Source organism: Hippocampus bargibanti, linkage group LG04, assembly GCF_051943395.1.
Source record: "Hippocampus bargibanti isolate YZ-2025 linkage group LG04, ASM5194339v1, whole genome shotgun sequence".
Lineage (NCBI taxonomy): Eukaryota > Metazoa > Chordata > Actinopteri > Syngnathiformes > Syngnathidae > Hippocampus > Hippocampus bargibanti.
This window is the reverse complement of record NC_142737.1, coordinates 5,190,381-5,210,816: the sequence shown is the minus strand read 5'-3', so window position 1 is coordinate 5,210,816 and position 20,436 is coordinate 5,190,381. Positions and strand designations below refer to the sequence as shown.

At 38.8% G+C, this 20,436-nt stretch overlaps 1 protein-coding gene across 2 annotated transcripts; it reads right to left on the bottom strand.

Annotated features, from left to right (window-relative positions):
- Positions 1 to 1,485: 1,485 nt before the first annotated feature.
- Positions 1,486 to 20,405, bottom strand: skic3 (SKI3 subunit of superkiller complex). Of its 2 annotated transcripts, XM_088993695.1 has the most exons (41): positions 20,284 to 20,405; positions 19,887 to 19,987; positions 19,473 to 19,616; positions 19,276 to 19,367; positions 19,113 to 19,188; positions 17,969 to 18,115; positions 17,794 to 17,892; positions 17,394 to 17,502; positions 17,184 to 17,324; positions 16,949 to 17,047; positions 16,710 to 16,834; positions 15,827 to 15,913; positions 15,649 to 15,752; positions 15,429 to 15,555; positions 15,164 to 15,343; positions 13,777 to 13,901; positions 13,441 to 13,691; positions 13,248 to 13,350; positions 12,429 to 12,611; positions 11,703 to 11,841; positions 11,548 to 11,626; positions 11,385 to 11,446; positions 11,241 to 11,297; positions 11,078 to 11,146; positions 10,630 to 10,704; positions 10,380 to 10,521; positions 10,209 to 10,302; positions 9,542 to 9,619; positions 9,340 to 9,464; positions 9,144 to 9,267; positions 8,536 to 8,760; positions 8,375 to 8,447; positions 8,236 to 8,289; positions 8,001 to 8,112; positions 6,740 to 6,868; positions 6,533 to 6,657; positions 5,879 to 6,043; positions 4,565 to 4,717; positions 3,165 to 3,295; positions 1,924 to 2,053; positions 1,486 to 1,832 (listed from the first exon to the last, which is right to left on the bottom strand). In XM_088993695.1, exons 2-41 carry the CDS (start codon positions 19,974 to 19,976, stop codon positions 1,755 to 1,757), a joined length of 4,701 nt encoding a protein of 1,566 aa, XP_088849821.1. In that variant the 5' UTR covers positions 19,977 to 19,987; positions 20,284 to 20,405; the 3' UTR covers positions 1,486 to 1,754. The 2 variants fall into 2 exon arrangements, with proteins under 2 accessions (XP_088849821.1, XP_088849820.1); XM_088993694.1 differs by lacking the exon at positions 20,284 to 20,405 and having other exon boundaries at positions 19,887 to 20,019.
- Between the last annotated feature and the right edge of the window lie 31 nt (positions 20,406 to 20,436).

Sequence of the window (20,436 nt, the reverse complement as noted above, 5' to 3'; positions counted from 1 at the left end):
ACAACGTCGATGCTGTCACTCGCCTCGCGCCCTCTCAGCGACGTCCGAGTCCCGTGTTCGACCAAAGCCAATGGTTAATAATGCGGTTGATTGTATCCCAAACTATTTCGAATGAACCCAAACGCAATTACTCCATAACTGTTTTCATGATGTGTAATTTCGACAATAATCGGAATAATAATAACAATCGTAATAATGAAATTTAGTGCATAAACGCACAGTGGAGTGCACAGGCGTGTTGTGCCTTTTAAGCCAATAAATGAAACTGCATGCCTTACCTATCCAGCAAGCGCTCAGTCAGGGAAAACAGCACTTACTTTCCTGGGGTTCTTAATAAAACAATCAATTTATGGGAATAAAATAAGAGTACCTGAAATATGTTATAAAATGAGCAAAGGACCTTTACAACGTGAGCAGTACTCTCTTGTGTCAGGAAACTCTGACCAATACATTTGATTAGTGGAGTTTTTTTCAAGTACCGGTGGTCGGTGTGTTGAGATCTTCGGCGCTTTCGCGATGCATTTGGGAGAATAAAGACTCGAGATGGTCCTTCTTGTTTAGATCATACAAGTAGGATATTTATTTGCCAAAGCGCAATGAATAACCACATCTGTCTGCGTCGCACACATACATATTGGCTTTGATCGCTGTCAAATCACGTGATGTCGCGTTGTGGCTGGGTTGCCAGATCAGCTCAGTATTACAGCATTTGACAAAATGAGGATACACTCTAACTTTCTTCACACGGTGCATGTGTTTTTTTTTTCATATTTGGTTTTTATTGCACCTTATAATATAATATAATATAATATAATATAATATAATATAATATAATATAATATAATATAATATAATAAGGTGGTGATGGCAGTTGTGGATCCCAATAAGCAGGCAGGAGGGAGCAGCAGGTTGTATTTGAGAAATTGTCTTCAAATGAAGTCAACAGGAACAAAATCTAAAACATCAAAAATCATTCAAACAGAGAAATACAAAGTAACAAATAAAAACCAAGAGTAAAAGTCTGCCAAGATGAAACAAACACATGCAGAGCATACAATGCATACACGATTGCATACAAAATGCACACAATGACCCGACACCGAATGGTCGTGCCGGGAGTCCTTTTGACTGCCACTGATTGGAATGACCAGCACCTGCTAGGCTGCAGGCAGGGCTGACAGCGCCACCTGTTGGTCGCCAACCAGATCATGACATATAAATATAAATATAAATATAAATATAAATATAAATATAAATATAAGGTGAAAGAAATCTATACAAAGAAAAGTTCACCATCTTTATTTGGCACGGCTGTGGACATCGGTAAACTAAATATCAGAATCAGAAAGCCTTTAATATTCCCACAATTATAAAAATAAAATATTATATATTATAATGCTTATAGTGATAATAATAATTATTATAATCATCATAATAATAATACATTTCATTTATAAGCACCTTTACAGTCATGTAAGACCATCCATCCACGCACTTTCTGACATCATAATTCACATTACAAAAAAAATCCATTAGCTAGCTGGCTAGCTTGCTAGCTATTAGCTGTCTAGATGGCTGGCTGTAATCTGTCTAGCTGGCTAGCTGTTGGCTATCTGGCTATCTATTTGCTATCCATTAGCTAACTTTCTATCTGAGTTACTTCGGGGTTGAGTAAATGCTGGCGCATGTGGCTGCCACTGCTCACCCACAGAAAAACTGCTGTTTTATATTTTTTTAATGCACTGGAGCAACTTTCACATCAAAGAAATAAGCTGTGAATGAAAGTCCAGCAATCGTTGATCCCCGTTCATTTTAGCGTGATCCAAAAGTACCTGCGTGAAGATGAAAATGCATTTTAAAAATAATCTGCGGAAAGCGGCGCAGTTTGTCATCAGATAATCACGTGGAAAAATGTTGCTTTACATGAATTAGTTTGTCGTCGTTTTTGAAATGCAGGTGCCTCAGCAGGTACCAGCTGGCCACTTGCGGCACTGTCGCAGAGAGTTCTTGGGCGGGGCCGTAGACCAGATTTTCCAAAAGTCGCCTTGTTTCCCTGCAGACGACATTAAAAAGAGACCGAGGTAAGCAATGCTATCATACAGTACTTATGCTTATTATCAAATTGGAGTACCGACGTCTCCGGACAAGTTGTGTCCATAATTTGTAAAATGGCTTCAAATGACTTCTACTGAGCGTATTTTACAAAGATTCCACCGCATGTAGCTGTATTTTACGTTTTAAGACTCGCGCTGAATATTCAGGAAGTCTTGTTTTTGAGTTGGTGACGAGTCCGTACGTGACGTCACTAAAGGACCGCCCTTTACCGTAAAAAAGACACATTGTAGTGGTCCTTCCATTACGGCAATGTATTTTGCTGTACTTGTTTGACAAGAAAATGAGTTAAAGTGTCTAAAAACTACTTCAATTTGAAAACGGAAGTGGCTAGTTTCAGAAGGTCCCGCCCCCTTGGTTGTGGTGTCACCCCAAGACGTCTAGCCTTGCTGGAGAATCAAAACAATGGCTTCAGATTGGGAGAAGATGCTTTCTTGTTACTCATCCAGTTATGAATATGATTCAAATAGTTCTGAAGAGGAAGGCATACATGCTTGCAATCGATTAAATAATTTATTCCGTGCCATTTTGAGGCAATAGGGGGGGGAAATGTAGCACTAAAAAAGAGGCAGCCCGTTTCCACAGGCTGATTAATTCCTTACTCGGAGCTTTGTCGCCCTCTTCTGCCTATTTTTAGTGCAACACGAAGTTTTCAGACCAAATAAGCACAGCAAAATGCATTGACGTGATGGAAGGACTGCTACAATGTGTCCTTTTTTCGGTCAGGTGCGTTCCTTCAGTGACGTCACGTGAGGACTCGTCACCAACTCAAAAACAAGACTTCCTGAATATTCAGCATGAGTCTTAAAATGTACAATATAGCTATATGCGGTGGAATCTTTGTAAAATACGCTTAGTAGAAGTCATTTGAAGCTATTTTACAAATTATGGACACAACTTGTCCGGAGACGTCGGTTGTCCTTAAAGCTGTTACAGTGCCACAAATCCTCTCACTGTCATCACTCCAATTGCAAAGAGAGCCTCCTGAGCCCCAAGCTCCTTTTTTCCTTTTGTTTTCATTTCAAGGGTGAAAAATTAGCATTATACCCTACCTGGCATCCATCTTGATAACAAATTGGAGCAAGGCCTGAAAGAGGAGAGCCATAGGTGAATAGCCCAGCTTCAAGGCTTCTGTCGTCGCTTGTCGGACCAGATCTTTCCAGTCATTTCCGGGGACACCCGCCTGAAAAAAAAAAGTCATAGCGAGCACGCACACAGGTGATGATGGACATGGAAAATCATGACACGGACCATCAAGGTGAAATGTTGCCCAGGTCAGCGCTTTATAATAATAATAATAAGAAGAAGAAGAACAATAATAATAATAATACCACTACTACTACTACTACTACTACAAATAATAATAATAATAATAATAAGTAATACTACTACTACTACTACTACTACTACTACTAATAATAATAATAATAATAATAACAATAATAATAATAATATATTTCATTTATAAGCGCCTTTCAAAACTCTCAAGGTCACTTTCCAGTCATAGGATAAGTTTTTCTTTCTGTGGGTGAGCAGTGGCAGCCACACGCGCCAACGTTCACTCAAGCCGGAAAACCTCAAAAATATAAAAAGCTAGCCAGCCAGCCATTAGCTAGCTAATAGATAGCTATCTAGCTTTCTATCTATTTGAGCTATTCAGATAGATAATATTTGAGCTATCCAGCTAGCTAACAGCTACAGAGCTAATAGCTTCTAGAAAGCCAGATAGCTCATAGACAGCAAATAGCTAGCTAGCCAGCACCCCCCCCCCACGTTTGAAATGTAAAACGATAAGATGTTAGCATGAGCTAAAGTGTGCCCCGGTTCTTACTCTTTCTCATAGTTTAGACTGTTGTTATCTTTAACTCATTCACCGATGAGTGAATGACTCTCTGTGTCTTTGTGTTGTCATATTATTTGTTATTTAGTTTTTTTGAGTTCAAGATGGCACCGCGAGAGTGGCTGCCTTTCCAGCAGCCCCTGTATTTTTGTTTTTCTACTTCTTTTTTTCCTTTCCTCTTCCTTTCATAACTTTGCTGCTGTGAAATATACATTTCTCCACTGCGAGACGAATAAAGGTACATCCAATCCAATCCAAACCTAAGACATTGTCATTGTCACTCGAACTCCAGGACCCACAGAATATTGAGTTTAGGTGTACACATTCAATGCAGCGTTAGAAAACTTAGACGTTCTTTTTTCATTGGAAAAAAAAAGTTAATTCTTAAATTATACGGGTCTGGAGTTATCTGAGCTTGAAATAAGGGTGGCTGTCCAAAATACAATGCAATACATACATATTGGTTCATATAGCGCTTTAACAAAAGAGATAAGAGATTTACTATCCTCTCAATCTGAACCACAAAGCTTCTCATCTCATCCGATGCTAAAACCTGTTGTCTTTCATATACTTGTCCAATGCATGGGTGATTAAAAACAAACATGCGCTCACCATACTGGGCCTCAGGGCTAATAGGCTGAGACGCAGAAGGCTGCCGATTTGACTGCTATGCTGGCCCAGCTGGGAGGCGAGCTGCAAACTCTGTTTGAGAGCCACGACTGCTTGCACCAGCAGACCCTGGCTGATGTACACGGCAGCTAACCACTAGATAGGTGATTGTTAGAGGAGATCAAGTTGTTAGAATCACATACATATGAGTTTATATAGCACATACGTCTGCTAAGATTCCCAAAATATAAAACAAGTCAAGCAAAAGTAATGACATTTTCTGTGGTTGGCTTATTCCTCTCGAATTGTTCTCTTAATAATAATAATAATACATTGCATTTATAAGGGCCTTTAAAAACTCTCAAGGTCACTTTACAGTCACAGGATCGGTTTTTCTGCGGGTGAGCAGCGGCAGCCACACGCGCCAATGTTCTCTCAACCCGGAAATCACTCAAATAGATAGAAAGCTAGCTAGTTCGCCTCTTGATAGCCAACAGATACTGTGCTAGATAGCCAGCTAGATAGCTAATACATAGCTAGCTAGATAGCTGATAGCTAGCTAGATAGCTAGATAGCCAGCCAGATAGCTAATAGATAGTAAATAGCTGGCAAAAGATGATGCTAATAACAATAATAATAGTAACAATAACAATAACAACAACAATAATTAATGGGTTTATAGCGAATTACCCCAACATAATAATAATAATAATAATAATAATAATAATAATAATAATAATAATAATAATACATTTCATTTATAAGCACCTTTCAAAACTCTTAATCTAATGGTGGTACAGGAAGTAAGCTGTAAAATTCTAAAATGACGATTTTCTAAATTAACATTTTTATAAAATGGCAATTTTCAAAAATGTGTAAAAAATATATAAAAAATGGCCATTTTTTAAAATTTTGTAAAACATTTAAAATGTCGATTTTCAAAAAAAATTAAAAAAAATGGCGATTTAAAAAATGTTATTACAAAAAATCCTAAAATGGCGATTTTTAAAAATTTGTAAAAAAAATCTAAAATGTTGATTTTCGAAATGGTGTAAAAATTGTCTCAATCATTTTAAATTCTAAAATGGCGATTTAAAAAAAATTGTAAAACATTTAAAATGTCTATTGTCAAAATTTTGTAAAAAAAAAACCAAACAAAAAAAAAACCCGGTGATTTTAAAAATGTGCCTTTGCACTAAATGATTTGTCTCAATGGGGTCATGGCATGGGCAGCCCGGCGTACACCGTTCTTCTATGAATGTGAACAGTGAGGCAAAATAAAATTGCCTTAAAATGACTGCGATAGTTCATCCTCACATGCCACGCCGCGATATTGTCGGGGTTCAACATCACAGCACTGTTGAGTTGCTCCAAGGCAGACTCGGAGAGGCCAGTACTACCCCCGGACTCAAGGAGGCGCTGACACTGTACTTGTCTGAGCGATAACGTCACTGCGGGATGCTCCGGGGACATATTCAGAACCTAGAAACCAAGTATGACAAAGAAGACTGAAGTGATTCACCCTTGTTTTTGTATCGTATCATATTTTCCGATGTATAAGGTGCACCCAAAAGTCTTGATTTTCTTTAAAAAAATGACCCTGCGTCTTATACGCATGTGCGCCTTATATGTGAAGTAATATTGAGCCACAACAGGTCTCACAACAACTGTCAGCAGCCACCGACTTCATTTCCTCCTGTAGAACAAGGAGTGCGTAACTCCTGCCTTATAATGTGGTTTGTCTTATATTTGGAAAACATTTATATGTTTATATGTTATCGGTGGAAAGGTTTCTTCATTTTGGTTGTATTTCACCTCATTTTAATACATTTCCATTGATTCCATCGGGATTTGTTTGTTCTATTTAGGTACAGTTGATATTCATTTAACTTTTACGTGCAACAAATTTGAATTCAATAACCTAATCAGAGTTTATTATATTATACAAGACACTGAGAGAGTAAATGTCACCTGTGTGCACAGAGCTTCTGCTTGCCCAAGTTGTCCAGTCAGCAAGAGACCACTGACGGCCTGTTGTAGTACCCACCCTTGTAAAGCCTGTGCTAGGGGGCGCTCTATCTCCTCCAAGCTATGCACTGGGACACACAAATCCTCATTTAGTTTACACGCCACAACATTTACGTGTAACATATCATGGCCAATAAATAAAACAAATACCTTTCTCAGAAACCACTGACATGAGGGTTTGCTCCAGTCCTCGCCTACGTGCAGCAGAGCCCGAGAGATAACAGGAAGTGTTTTCTGTGTGACAGGCAGCCATTAATCCAGCCCACGCCGCTGGATCATCTGGAAGTAGAGGTGACAATGCTCAGATACTGACACGTAACAACAAAATAAATAAATAAATAAATAACTCAGGACTTGGTAGTCGAGTGGTTAGCAGTACGTTTCAGACGTTCCATGAATGTATTTTAATGTTTAACATTTTTAATATTAGAATTGTATTTTTTTTTTTATTCATTATTACGTCTAAACTACCAGTAAGACTTTAGTTTGCTGACGAAGTTTCTTGGATAAGAAGCGAAACGTCCGACACCTTCAAAGAAGTACAGATGACGGCTGAAGAAACCTTTTTATTGATTAATTCATTATAGTTTTAACTGATTACTCCTTTTTTATTTTTAGAATTTTTATTTTATTTTATTTGCATTTTATTTGTATTGTATTTTCAATTTTATTTAATTGTATTTTTAATTTAATTTTTATTTATTTTTATTTTCTTGTTGTCTTTATTGTCTTTTTGTTTTCTTTTTATTTTCTTTCTATTTTCTTTTATTTTATTTGCATATCTGTGTTAGCTCAGTCGTACAGGATGAAAAGGTTTTTTTCAGATGACGGCTGAAGAAACCTTTTCAACAATTTTATTTGTACCTTATTTGTATTGTATTTGTATTGTGTTTCTATTGTATTTTCAGTGTATTTTTAATGTAATTGTAATTAATGCAATTTTCTTTTTTTATTTTTATTGTATTTTTATTTTATGGTTGTTTTTTTATCTTTTTTAAATTTAATTTTGGATTGGATTGGATTGGATTTGCCTTTATTAGTCTCACAGTGGAGAAATTTACATTTCACAGCAGCAAAGTGATGAAAGGAATGAAAGTAGAAAAACAAAATACAATTTCATTTTCTTTTCATTTTATTTTTATTTTAATGTATTTAATTGTCATTGTATTTTATTTTTTTAAATTTTTAATCATTAATTTTTAATCTTTATCTATCTATCTATCTATCTATCTATCTATCTATCTATCTATCTATCTATCTATCTATCTATCTATCTATTTATTTATTTATTTATTTATTTATTCATTCATTCATTTGATGAGGAAAAAAATTGTACAGATATGTTTTTCACAGGACAGTGACAATTTTAGGTTCTCCCAAATACACGCTTGCGAGGTGCACGTTCACATACCAGGACAGAGCAGCACGGCCCTCTGCATTGTCTTCAGAGCATTCCTGTGAGCATCCTCTCCAGAGTGTCTTCCACAAGCCAACTGATTCACTCCGCTGTACAGTAAGGCTCTCTACAAGTTAAACATATTTTAGTTAGCCATCTGACAATGTTCTGCAAGGACCTCTTAGTCCCTAGAGTTGCAATACAGTGAGCTAAAAACAACGAAAACATGTATGTGTCAAGGCTATTCTACCTTTCCCTGAGTCATACTGGAAAGACAGGCAACGTGTCCAGCCATCGCGCCGCCCTGGAAGACATATTTATCTAATATTATCCTTCAACATCATTTTGTCAGGTATGTGAGTGTGTTTTGGTGTTAGCATGAGGCTTACGTTTGCCTTCCTGGGGTAGTATTTGGGGACCAGTTTGGACAATAGCGACCACAAAGATGAATTTCCCGGATAGCTAAAAGAATTAGAGCCCACAGGAGAAGTTGACATGTTAAAAGCAATCTAAAAAGTCTCTAGAAATTATCGTCATTCCTCCAGGTCACCTGTGTACAGCTCTGGAGGCCTCTCTTTGCACGGCGCCGTAGTTCCCTTGCAACGCCAGTAAGGTGCAGGTGAGAAGACATCGCCGCTCGATGACCGTGGTGCAAGACGAGCCTTGTTTTAGCAGTTCGGTACGGGCGGCGGCGGCTAACGTTGTGTCACCGTGGACCAATCCAAGGGCGCATAAACACAAAAGAGACTCGGGGGGCGGGTCCTTCAACATGGAGCTGTGGAGGACAGACTGTTGAGTCAAGCGCACGGGGGAGATATATTCTCATTTACCGCATTTTCCGGTGTATAAGGCGCACCCCCAATGAATGCTTGCGAGACTTTTTGTGGCTCAAAATTACTTCACATATAAGGTGCATTTGTGTATAAGGCGCAGGGTCGTCTTTTGAAGAAAATGAAGGCTTTTGGGTGCGCCTTATACACCAGAAAATACGGTAATGTAATCTTTTTTTTCCGCCTGTCGATACATGTAGCTAGCATGGACATTTGAACAAAAGGTACAATATTTGCAGTAAATCATTCATCATTTTCAGGTCAGCAGAATTCAAAATTCCCTTAATAAACACGATAAGCTCTGCAATCGCGAGCAGAGTGGACTTACCATTTGAACAGCAGAGTCTTGGCAGAGTCCACATTGCCCTGCTGGTGTTGCAGCAGGGCAAGAGCTGTCAAGACGTACGCCGTCTGCTTCTCATTGGAAGCAACAGCCAGGGCGCGCTCATATGCTACAGAGCAGATGTAAAATATTTCACAATTGCTTGGGAAAAAGATCTCAAAGGGTTTCAAGGGCCGCTTACCGCTAATGCTCTCTGGTATGAGTCCGGCTTTGCAGTAGGCCAGGGCCAAGCCCGATAGATCACTGAGATCTTCTAGTGGAGTGGAGTTAAAAATATCAACGGCCTCACGCCATCGGCCACAAGCACTGAGAGGGATACGGAAGAAGCCATGATGTTCAGTTGTTCAGTCCCTATTTGCTGGGATTTAAAGGGAATTTCTTACCATAACGCACGAGCGTAGTTGCTCCGAGCAAACGAGAGTTGTTCTTTAAAGGATGTGGACTTGAGTAACTCAACAGCTCTGAGGGGAGAGAAGTAAAAACACACTTTTTAATCAACAATATTATTGGTACCTCTGTAGAGCATGAATTATACCGACATGTTATTTCATCAATTTTTTGGGATTTTTTTTTTGAAGAAACTTGTAAATATTTTGGTTCATATGTAATGAAAAACATCCAGGATGTTTTTCTGCTTTGTTTAATAACTGACTTGATACAACAGTTACAATGCCAGTCATCCATTTGCTGCAATGTTGTGGTCATGTATTGAAACTACACAACGAATCTTTCAGGCAGGAAGTGCCAAGACGTTAATGTAAAGCTTCCAATGCAATTTACAAAGTACTATTTTAACTCATTCACTGCCAGATGATGTGCAAAAATGTATCCACTCCAGTGCCAGGGTTTTTGTCATTTTTATACAAATTGCATATTGAGTTTTATAACTACATGAACATCCAATTCAGCGTAAGAAACCTTAGACTCAAATGTCCCCATTGTGGGACTATTAAAGGCTTTCGGATTCTAATTTCATCAGAAAAAAAAGTTAATTCCTAAATTATATGGGTCTGGAGTTATCTGATATTGAAATCGGGGCATTTCCATTACCTGTGATAAGCTTCTACAGCCTGTCTCTTCAGCTGCAGATGTTCAGCCAGAAAGCCCAGCATGATGAAGGCAACAGCGTCAGACTGGATCCTTTCTGAAAAGCAAACTTCGTATTTCAAAAGATTGTCTTTGTAGCTCGCAAATAACTGCGACGAACCCCGAATGGCATACCAGTGTACTTGCTGAGTGCCACCTGGGCTGCAGAGATGGCATTCATCTGTACTATGTTGTAGCGATACACTTCAGAGTCTCTTTTGCTTTTATCCAACAGCGTAGTACACACCCAATGGGTGTAACCTTTCACCCCCTCCGTCTGGATGAAGGTGAGTTGTCGGATCGAAAAGAGAGAGAGAGAGAGATGCAACGCAGTGAGGTTATGCATTCATAAGCTTAAAATTAAAAAAGGAAGGCGGTCACGTACATGTGTGCTAAGCTCAGTGGTGTGTCTGAAAAGATCCATGGTATCATCGCTTCCCACTCTCTCTGCTATCAGGGCCTGGATGGATTGAAGAAGAGGGTCACATCAATGAATGAATGAATGAATTTATGAATGAATTTATAAATGAATTAATGAATGAATAGCGGTTGTAAAAGCCACGAGGTATCATAAAAAAAATCTATAGTAACAAGTCAATTTGTTTTGAAGCAACCAAAATAAATAAACAGGTAAAAAATAAAGACACAAACAATAAAAAAAATAAAATACAAAAAAAAAACATTTAAAACATATTTAAAAAAAAATACAACAAAATAACCAAAAAATAAATAAAATACAATAAAATTAAATCAAGCAAGATAAAAACTAAAAATAAAATAAAATAACCAAAAATAATAATAATAATTAAATTAAATTAAATAAAACCGTCTACCTGTCCAATCCAGCAGTTGACATAGAGCGGCTCCAACGACTGTGCGACCTTGAAGGACTCATGAGCAAGCTGGACAAGACATTGAACAACGAAAGCACGTGCGTCAAGTCACCATTGATGAAACACAACAGTCAAGATATTCAGTTTAGCATAAAACACACGCCTCTATATTGTCCTTTTTCAGATACAAGGTGCCGAGGTTGGTCCAGGCAACAACATTCTGAAAAAAAAATACAATAAAATTTTAAATCTCAGAAAAATATTTGAAGCCTACTGTATATGTCACCATGAAGCCCATCATACATACATTTGGTTCAACTTGAATGGACTTGATGAAGCAATGCTGAGCCAAGGCTAAATTCTCCAATCCTGGTCACATTGGAAAAGGTAACAATGACCCATGTTATGAATTTCTCTCATACACTCCTTCAAATAAATGTCTGTTTCACCACATTAATGATATACGACACCTTTGCTCGTGTTGATCACTCCTAAAGCGTTCCAATAGTTATGGTTGGCACCATCCATCATAATTGCCTTTCTTAAACACTGAATAAAAACCAAAAACATTATTTAAATAAACACATGGGGGATGAAAAAAAGAATGGGATGGACGTTTTCCTACTTGTTGAGCTTTTTCCAGAAGTAACGATCGCTCTTCTTCTCCCTCGCAGGTCAGGCGAGCCTGATGATAAAAATTGATGCCCAGATCATGCCACAGACTGGCAACCTCTGGCATGAGCTTCAGAGCACGAGTGTAACACCTGTGGATACAAAGTAATAATAATAATAATAATAATAATAATACAAATTCAAGCACCTTTGAAAGCTCTCAACGACACTTTACAGTCACAGACAAGCATAGCTACAATAATAAATAAAATACAATGATAAATAGAATACAATAAATGAAATACAATTATAAATAGAAACAAGAGATAGAGCTACACAGAAAATGCAATTTTAAATAGGTGGGGTTTGAGATGGGATTTGAAGGTGGGAAGAGAATCGATGTTACGAATGTAGGGAGGAAGTGAGTTCCAGAGTACAAAAGTATGTTGTTCTTATCCTGTGCCTGTAAAGTGTCCTTGAAAGGGGCTTATAAATGCAATTTATTATTATTATTAGTAGTAGTAGTAGTAGTAGTAGTAGATCATTATTATTATTATTATTATTATTATTATTATTATTATTATTATTATTATTATTATTGTTATTATTACCAGTTTTATAAATTATTATTATTATTATTATTATTATTATTATTATTATTATTATTATTATTATTCACTGCTTGGTTTCGAAAAAACGCTCAAAAGTCATGCATGATAAGATGGAGGATCTGTCATACCGTTCGCCCACTCTGAGCGTCTGAGCCTGGTTCAGTACGTGAATCTGAACTTGTGGGTCCAGACCAGCCAGCGCTGCCGGCATCCGAACCTGAGCCCTCTTCGGAGACACTGCACTGACAGCGGAGCAGGCATCTCCAAGCAGTTTCCACAAGCAGGACAAGTCAGATCGCAGCTTCGCTGCTCTGAGGAGCACAAACGGTGATTAAGGTCACACACAGTTAGATCCAATTGCAAATCTTTCGGTTCAGTAAAGTACAAGGCTCATTTTTTAAGCATTTCCATTGTCAGAAAAAAAAAAAAACATTCAACTCATTCACTGCTATTCACGAATTCAAAATATGACGAATGCGTTTTTTTTTTCTTGTTTGGGTGCCAATAAAGCGCTGGCCATGGCTTTTGGCAATGTTTTTTCCATTCCATAAGGGGCAGCATTTCCTTTTTTTCCCATGTTAGCACTTTGTCCCAGCTTCAGTTGTTGTTAAAGCCCTATATAAACCAATATGTATTGCATTGCATTGTATTTTGGACAGCTGCCATCATTTCAAGCTCAGACAACTCCAGACCCATATAATTTCGAAATTAACAATTTTTTTCTGATGAAAAAAGAACGTCTAAGTTTTCTAACGCTGTATTGAATGTTTATGTAGTCCTAAAACTCAATATTCTGTGGGTCCTGGAGTTCGAGTGACAATGACAAAAACCCTGGCACTGGAGTGGACACATTTTTGCACATCGTCTGGCAGTGAATGAGTTAAGGAAAATGGCATCTGATAAAATAGGAAGCGCTCACGAGTGCCGCCTTTCGAATTGCGACTTACTTGAAGAGGTTATGTAGCGCTTGTTCAATCAAGTCAATTGCTCCACCGTCTCTGCAGTCCTCCATGAAACTTTTTGCCAGGGAGAGCTGACACTCACCAAGACCTCAAAACAAAATCACTCAATTGAAATTAAACTTTGCAACTGAGACAAAAAGCAATCAAGGCTTTGCTACACACACATAGTTTTTTCTACCTTTAAGAGCGGGGACGTAGTCGTGCTTCGCCGTGATTTGCAAATACTCCACGACGGCCTCTTTGAAATTGCCTAAGGTCTGTTTGATGGCAGCGGCTTGGTAAACGCTGTAAATGGAGGTGGGGTGAAGGATGTGGGCCTTCCCAAAGGCCTTCAGAGCTGCTGTAAAACTCTGCCGGTTTAAGTAGGCTTCACCTAAACACTCCCAGCAAACCCAATCTTCCGGGTCTGCTCTCAGAGCTGCCTGGAGACTACAAACAAATTATCGATTGTGAATAACAAGAACAAAAGTTTGGATATTTTTTTGAAACAAAATGAACTTTCTTTAGTCCTTACTCGGAAATAGCCAAATGATGCTGTCCAATTTTTAAGTAATAAAGGCCTCGTCTCATCCAAGCCCATTTGGCAGAGCCTGGAGTGGCCTGCTCGATGACTGACTGCAGTATTGACAATGCGGTATCCTGGAGGCAGTCAAGAGGATTGAGATTGAGAAAGATAAAAAAAATTATCAATGGCATCATGTGATTAGAAACACAAAATCTAAACAATTCACGTGAATAAATGAAACACAAGTGCATATATTATACAGAACAGAAAAGCCACATTATGTAGAGTAAATAGTTCCATACATTGATACGAACATTAAATTCGCGAGGATATAATCTTGGCATTCGAACTAGTTTTCGGGAAACACACGGAGCGCCACAATGGCTGGCGAACTAGTTTTCGGCGGAATAACACACGGCCGTACAGCGCCACCGTGGCTGCCGGACTACTTTTCCACACACACTTTCTCTGAGTGCATACGTGGTTTGTTAGCAAGGATACATTTGCTATTATGGGACCGAAAAAGACCCCACCACAGGCTAATGTTCAGCCGAAGAGGACACAAAACTAAATTACGGTCGAGCATAAGAATGAGATCATCGAGAAACACGAACAAGGTGTGCGTTTGTGTGTGTGTACCAGTATGCTAAGTCGATCATTGCTACGAGTGGCTAAGGGTGTTTCTGTGTTGTCTAAGCAACGGTCTCAGGCAATAGAAGAGGTTGAAAAACTTCTGTTGATTTGGATTAACGAAAAGCAGCTAGCAGGGGACAGTGTGAGTGAGAGTATTATCGCCGAGAAAGCACTGCAACTTCACTCGGATATCATCAAGAGGCAACTACTGTACGTCAACGACCATCATAAAGGTAAATAAAATAACTTTTTGATACAGTACATTTTATCTCTTTAATTACAATACAATAGCACATTTATTATACATAAAATCCTGTATATTTTGTGTAGTTTTAAGGCTTATTTAGTAGAAAATGTTTTATGGGGAACTGGAAACGGATTATTCTCATTTTTAATGGTTTCCTATGAGAAATTAATGTTTGGAATACACACTTTTCGCCTTAAACACACTTTCTGGGAACCGATTAAGTTCGTAAGCTGAGGTATCACTGTATATGCGTTTATACTGTATATTTTATACTTTACACTATGTACAGTTCGTTTTTGTGCACTCTGGTGGACTTGCACACTGCAAGAATAAATACATGAGCACGGGAAATCCTACTCGACCCTCAGCACCCTTCCCAGCACCTTTTCCAGCGACTCCCCTCAGTATAGGTGCCACCAACTCATGCGCACCAAATCCCATCAGACATTTAAAGCATTATAATCATTGTAGCTCCAGTGGGACTGTTAAAGGCTTTCTATTTCTGATTGTGATTACCATGTCTTCATTTGCCACGCTGAGATCGACTGCGGCCGAGCCAGATTCAGCGTCGTCGCTGTCCAAGTCAAAGGCCTTCCGATAGCACCCGCGGGCTCGCCCGGAATCGTTGGCCACTTCCCGATAATAATGTCCGAGGTAGCGGAAGACGCAACCCAAGTATGGGTCTAACTTCGCAGCCTGGGATAGACACAAATAAATAAGTTACGAAAACGCAGCAGAGCTTTTTTTTTTCCCGAAATTCAACATTTACTTTCTTACTAACCTTGAGAAAATGTGAATGCGCTTTGCTTTTGTCCTTACGGGTTTCTTCTCCCATGGTCCAGTAAAGTTGGCCTAGCAAGAAAAAATACTCGCCGCAATCGGGGCTTTGTGCGACTGCCTTGAGGAAACTGCAGCGAGAAGGACAAAAAAAAAAAAAAAAATGGGATTGAGCGATGAATGCAAGTTACGGGAGCACTACTGGTCTAACTTGCACTTTTAACCTTTGCTCTGCGAGTTGCTTCTTGTCTTTGGCTAAGTGGGCCAATCCCTCGAGCGCTGACGCCTGGGCCAGGTGAGGGTTAGAGGCCGCCAGTTGGGACGACACCTGTGAAACATACAAATGTAATGTCCTTTGTGCACCCACATGTTATTTCATGACATTTATGTGGTCAAACTGACCTTTATGGCCTCAAATATTTTTCCTTTGTTGAGGTATGCACGTCCTTTAAGGGCTACTAGTAACGGGTCTTTGTCAGCGTCCGGAATCTAAATGTCACAGAAAAAGCAACGGCAAAATCAAAACGTGCTTTTTTAAAAATCGTCAGGTTATTATATAAGCATGTGTAAAAATAATGTGATTCTATTTGTGAAATTGCAATGAAATTAACTCATTCGCTGCCATTCCCGAATTTATTTGGGAATTGAAAAATGCGACGTGGAGCGCCATTCCTCGAATTTGTATTTTTCTTGTGAGGGGGTGCCGATACAGCCCTGGTCAGACCTCTGGCAGTGTTTTTCCCTCCCATTAAGAGGCAGTATTTGTCTTTTGTCCATGTTAGCGCTTTGTTACAGCTGTAGCTGTTGTTAAAGCGCTTTCTAAATCAATATGTATGTATTGTATTGTATTTTGTACAGCAGGCCCCATTTCAAGGTCAGATAACTCCAGAACTATACAACTTAGGAATTTCTTTTTCACAAGGGGACAGCATTTCCCTTCTTTCCATGTTCGTGCTTTGTTCAAGCTTAAGCTGTTGTTAAGGCGCTATATACAGTAAATCAATATGTATGTATTGTATTGTATATTGTACAGCCGCCCCATTTCAAGCTCATATAACTCCAGACACATATAACTTTGGGAATTAACTTTTTTTATGATGAAAGAAGAGAGTCTAAGGTTTCTTACGCTACATTGAATGTTTATGTAGTCCTAAAACTAAGTATTCTGTGGGTCCTGCAATTTGAGTGAAAATGACAAAAACCTGGCACTGGACTGGACACATTTTTCGTCTGGCAGTGAATGAGTTAACGCAACACACATCACGGCATGATAATTTTTTTTTACCAAAGAAAATGTCTCCAGAGCTTGCTCGGCAGCCTTCTCCCCCGCAGTCCTGACAAAAGCTTCAAGCCTAAGCTTCAACAGTCGGATCCTCAGTTCCTTGTCTCCAGGCACGCGTACTGTTAAACCTTTTGAAAAAGAAACACGCATGCATACGCACACGGACACCGTGTATTTAAGCAGTTACTTCAATTATCTACACGCATGTTGTACGTAATATGTATTGTATTGTATTGTAATACCTTGGGCACACGATTTAGCGCAGTCAGAATATTTATGCACTTTAAGCTGAGCCTCAGCCAGACTGGACCACGCTGGGTGAAAGTTCATTTTCTTCAATCCTGACAAAATAGAAAAGAAGTCAACATTGACAACTGCTACATGACTCGGTAGGGAGACATTTTTTAATACATTATGAGCTCAATCCTTTAAGAAAAATAAATTTATAAAGTGACGATAGGTCATGTGCACACAAACCTTGAGCAAGGTCCTTAATGGCATCGTGATACCTGCCCTCGTGCAGTGCTTTCATCCCGAATCCCAAATGACACCAAGCGTTATCCGGCATCAAATTACGAAGCCGTGAAAGACAATGCACAGCGTCCTCGCTCTGGACACCTGCAATGATATAACACTTAGCAATATCCTGAATATTCTATCTGTAAATATCTCCACGTGGGTCCGAACCTTTTTGGAGGTAATAGGAACAAAGGACTTCAAGAGGATAACTTTGAGTTGGGTAGAGAGACAGCATTGACTCGCAGGCTTGTTTTGTTTTCTCTTCCTCTTCAGGGAGCTGTGGGGGAGGGGAAAAAAACCTAGTAATAGACGTCAAGTCTGGAATCGTCACCAACTCAAAAACAAGACTTACTGAATATTCAGCGCGGGTCTTAAAACGTAAAATATAGCTATATGCGGTGGAATCTTTGTAAAATACGCTCAGTAGAAGTCATTTGAAGCGATTTTACAAATTATGGACACAACTTGTCCGGAGGCGTCGGTTGTCCTTTAATCTTTGCTGTTTTTTTGGTTTTTTTTTTCAGTGTGTAAAAGAAGACAATTGAAGCTAATTCAGCTAACAGCATACCTTGGATAAACATTTGATGTAGTCAACTGAGAGCTTTCGATGTTCTTCTCCAGGCGTCGGTTCAACGAGAGCCATGGCCTTCTCAAAAGCTGTGCTTAACTGATACACAGGACATCATATGAAGTTTGAAGATAATAAGAGAAAGTGTTTGTTTATGTATAGGTGTACCACTTACATGCTTTTGAGTTTCGGTGTCTTGGTCGTTGTCACTGAGGCAATTGGACAGGAGCTGGGCCATCTGTCGCCATAGCTGCAGTAAGTGTTTTTTATCCGCGCCATCTTCCTGTCTGAGTTGAATCAACTGAAGCCAAACCTGTGCCAACTACAAAAACAAATGAAAGGCGCCTCTTGATGGATTACACAAGAGCTGAGTTGATGTCAATATTGACCGTATTTTCTGCACTATAAGGCGCAGCTATAATATTTTTTTTTAAAGCTGACCATGCGCCTCATCATCCTTCTGCCTTATGTATAGAAAATGTTTTAAAATATGTCATTCATTGAAGGTGCCCCTTATAATGCGGTGCACCTTATGTATGGAAAAGGTTTTTAAATGTCATTCGTTTAAGGTACGCCTTATATTCCAGAAAATATGGTAATAAAAAAAAAGTGGAACTCACAACACAGTTACATATATTTTACAATTTTATTATTATTGCTGAAACTAACACAACGGAAAATAATATATTTTTTGATGATTGTCTTATAAGATGCACTTGTGTGCACAATGACTGCAAGAGGTGATTAACTTATTCACTGTCATTTACACATTGTTTCGGGAATTGAAAATATGATGGAGAGTGGCATTCCCAAGTTAGTTTGGTTTTGTTTTTTTTTTCTTGCTTGGATGCCGATAAAGCGCTGGCCAGACCGCTGGCAATGCTTTTTAACCTTCCACAAGGGAGCAGCATTTCAATTTTATCTTTGTTAGCGCTTAGTTACAGCTTCAGCTGTTGTTAAAGCGCTATATAAACCAATATGTATGTATTGCATTGTACAGTAAAGTCTCGTTACATCGATATCGGTTATATCGATAGTACTGCTTATTACAATACTATTTCTTTACTGTACTTTGGACAGCCACCCTCATTTCAAGCTCATACAACTCCAGACCCAAGTAATTTAGGAAATAACTCTTTTTTTTCTGATGAAAGAAGATAGTCTAAGGTTTCTTATGCTGCATTGAATACCTATGTAGTCCTAAAACTCAATATTATGTTGGTCTTGCAATTTGAGTGACAATGACAAAAACCCTGGCACTGGAGTAGACATATTTTTGCACATATCTGGCAGTGAATGAGTTAATGTAAACTGCAAACCTTTGAATATTCTTTGTCAGACTGGTGTATTTCTTGCAGCTTTCCAATCACTTCATAGCACTTGGTTTTGTCCGAGCTGGGAGCAGAGGAAGCAATGACACAATTTCAACCGATTGACAAAAAAAAATGTCTTAACGTGTGTTTGTTTTACTTTGTGTTTTACCTTGCATACAGTTCAACAAGTTTCTGGTAGACATTGGGGAGCTCAATTTTGAAATCCCATTGGTCTGTCTTCTCGTATAAATTACTCAAACCCTAATACAGAACAGAGAGCAATTTTGTGTGTGCGTGTTTGTGTGTGGGCGCGCGTGCGTGCGTGTGAGTGTGTGTGAATTGACAACACAATACATCCCTTGTTACCTGCCATGCCAGTAGCTGCTCTGGCTCCAGGCCCACAGCCTTCATGTAGGCACTATGTGCCTGATCTGGTTGCTCCAGCTCGCTGGCAGCCAGCCCAATAAACACCCAGGCATTGTAATTGTTCTTTTCAAGCTTCAAAACAGCCTGTGGAGAGAAAGAAAGTTCAGACAGACGTGAAGCATCTGTTGATATATCGGGATTCTCGCTTCATGGCGGCAACCAAAACAATACGTGCATATCGGTTGTAACTAATTTGATCGTCATACGTGGATATTACACAGTTGTGAAAGAAAAACATACATAAGTCACGCCATTGTAATATAAATCAATGCGATTAGAAAGCAGCGTTCTTGCAACCTTTGTCCAGTGCTGTATTCCAAACCATGATGATAACTTCCATTTTTTGATTCTCACCTTGCAATGTTTCAACGCCTCTTTGAACTCCTTGTTTTTTATAGCCTCTTTGGCACTCTTAAGGGCGGCTTTCACTTCTTTACTCGACATGGTGCGTTTACCTGTATTGATAAGGAGTCATTATACAAACTTGGGGCTGACAGTAAATAACAATAAATAACTACTATACTTTAGTCATTCGTTGGGCTAAATTGTCAGTAGCTAAACGGTTGAGGAGCAAAGTACAGTAAAGGCAACATTTGGGGTATCTGTTAGCTTTTTATGTGGCCATTGACCGTTGGCGTCAAACGTAAAGAAATGTAAAGTGCCCCTGTTTATTCTCATTTATTATGCAGATGAATAAATGTACAAAAATGTACACAAAAATCGAGCCACCCAGTTTACGTCGACAACTCACACGTCTACGGCAGATACCCGGAAGTGGATAAAGTCATTTATCTGACTCTTCACAATAAAACAGATGCCGTTTTGAATGGAAGTGACTTGACCGATTCCATGTAAAGAATTTGACAAAAAATAATTTTAAAAAATTAGTCAAGATAAAAAACGG

Bases quoted from the DNA above. Each gene is read 5' to 3' on its own strand.
- skic3 (XM_088993695.1), bottom strand. From the start codon at position 19,976: ATGTCGAGTAAAGAAGTGAAAGCCGCCCTTAAGAGTGCCAAAGAGGCT. The intron at 11,842-12,428 runs GTATGACAGATC...TTGTATCCACAG, and splicing joins ACGCTCAGAGTGGGCGAACG to GTGTTACACTCGTGCTCTGA. The intron at 9,268-9,339 runs GTAAGCGGCCCT...TCTGCTCTGTAG, and splicing joins CATACCAGAGAGCATTAGCG to CATATGAGCGCGCCCTGGCT.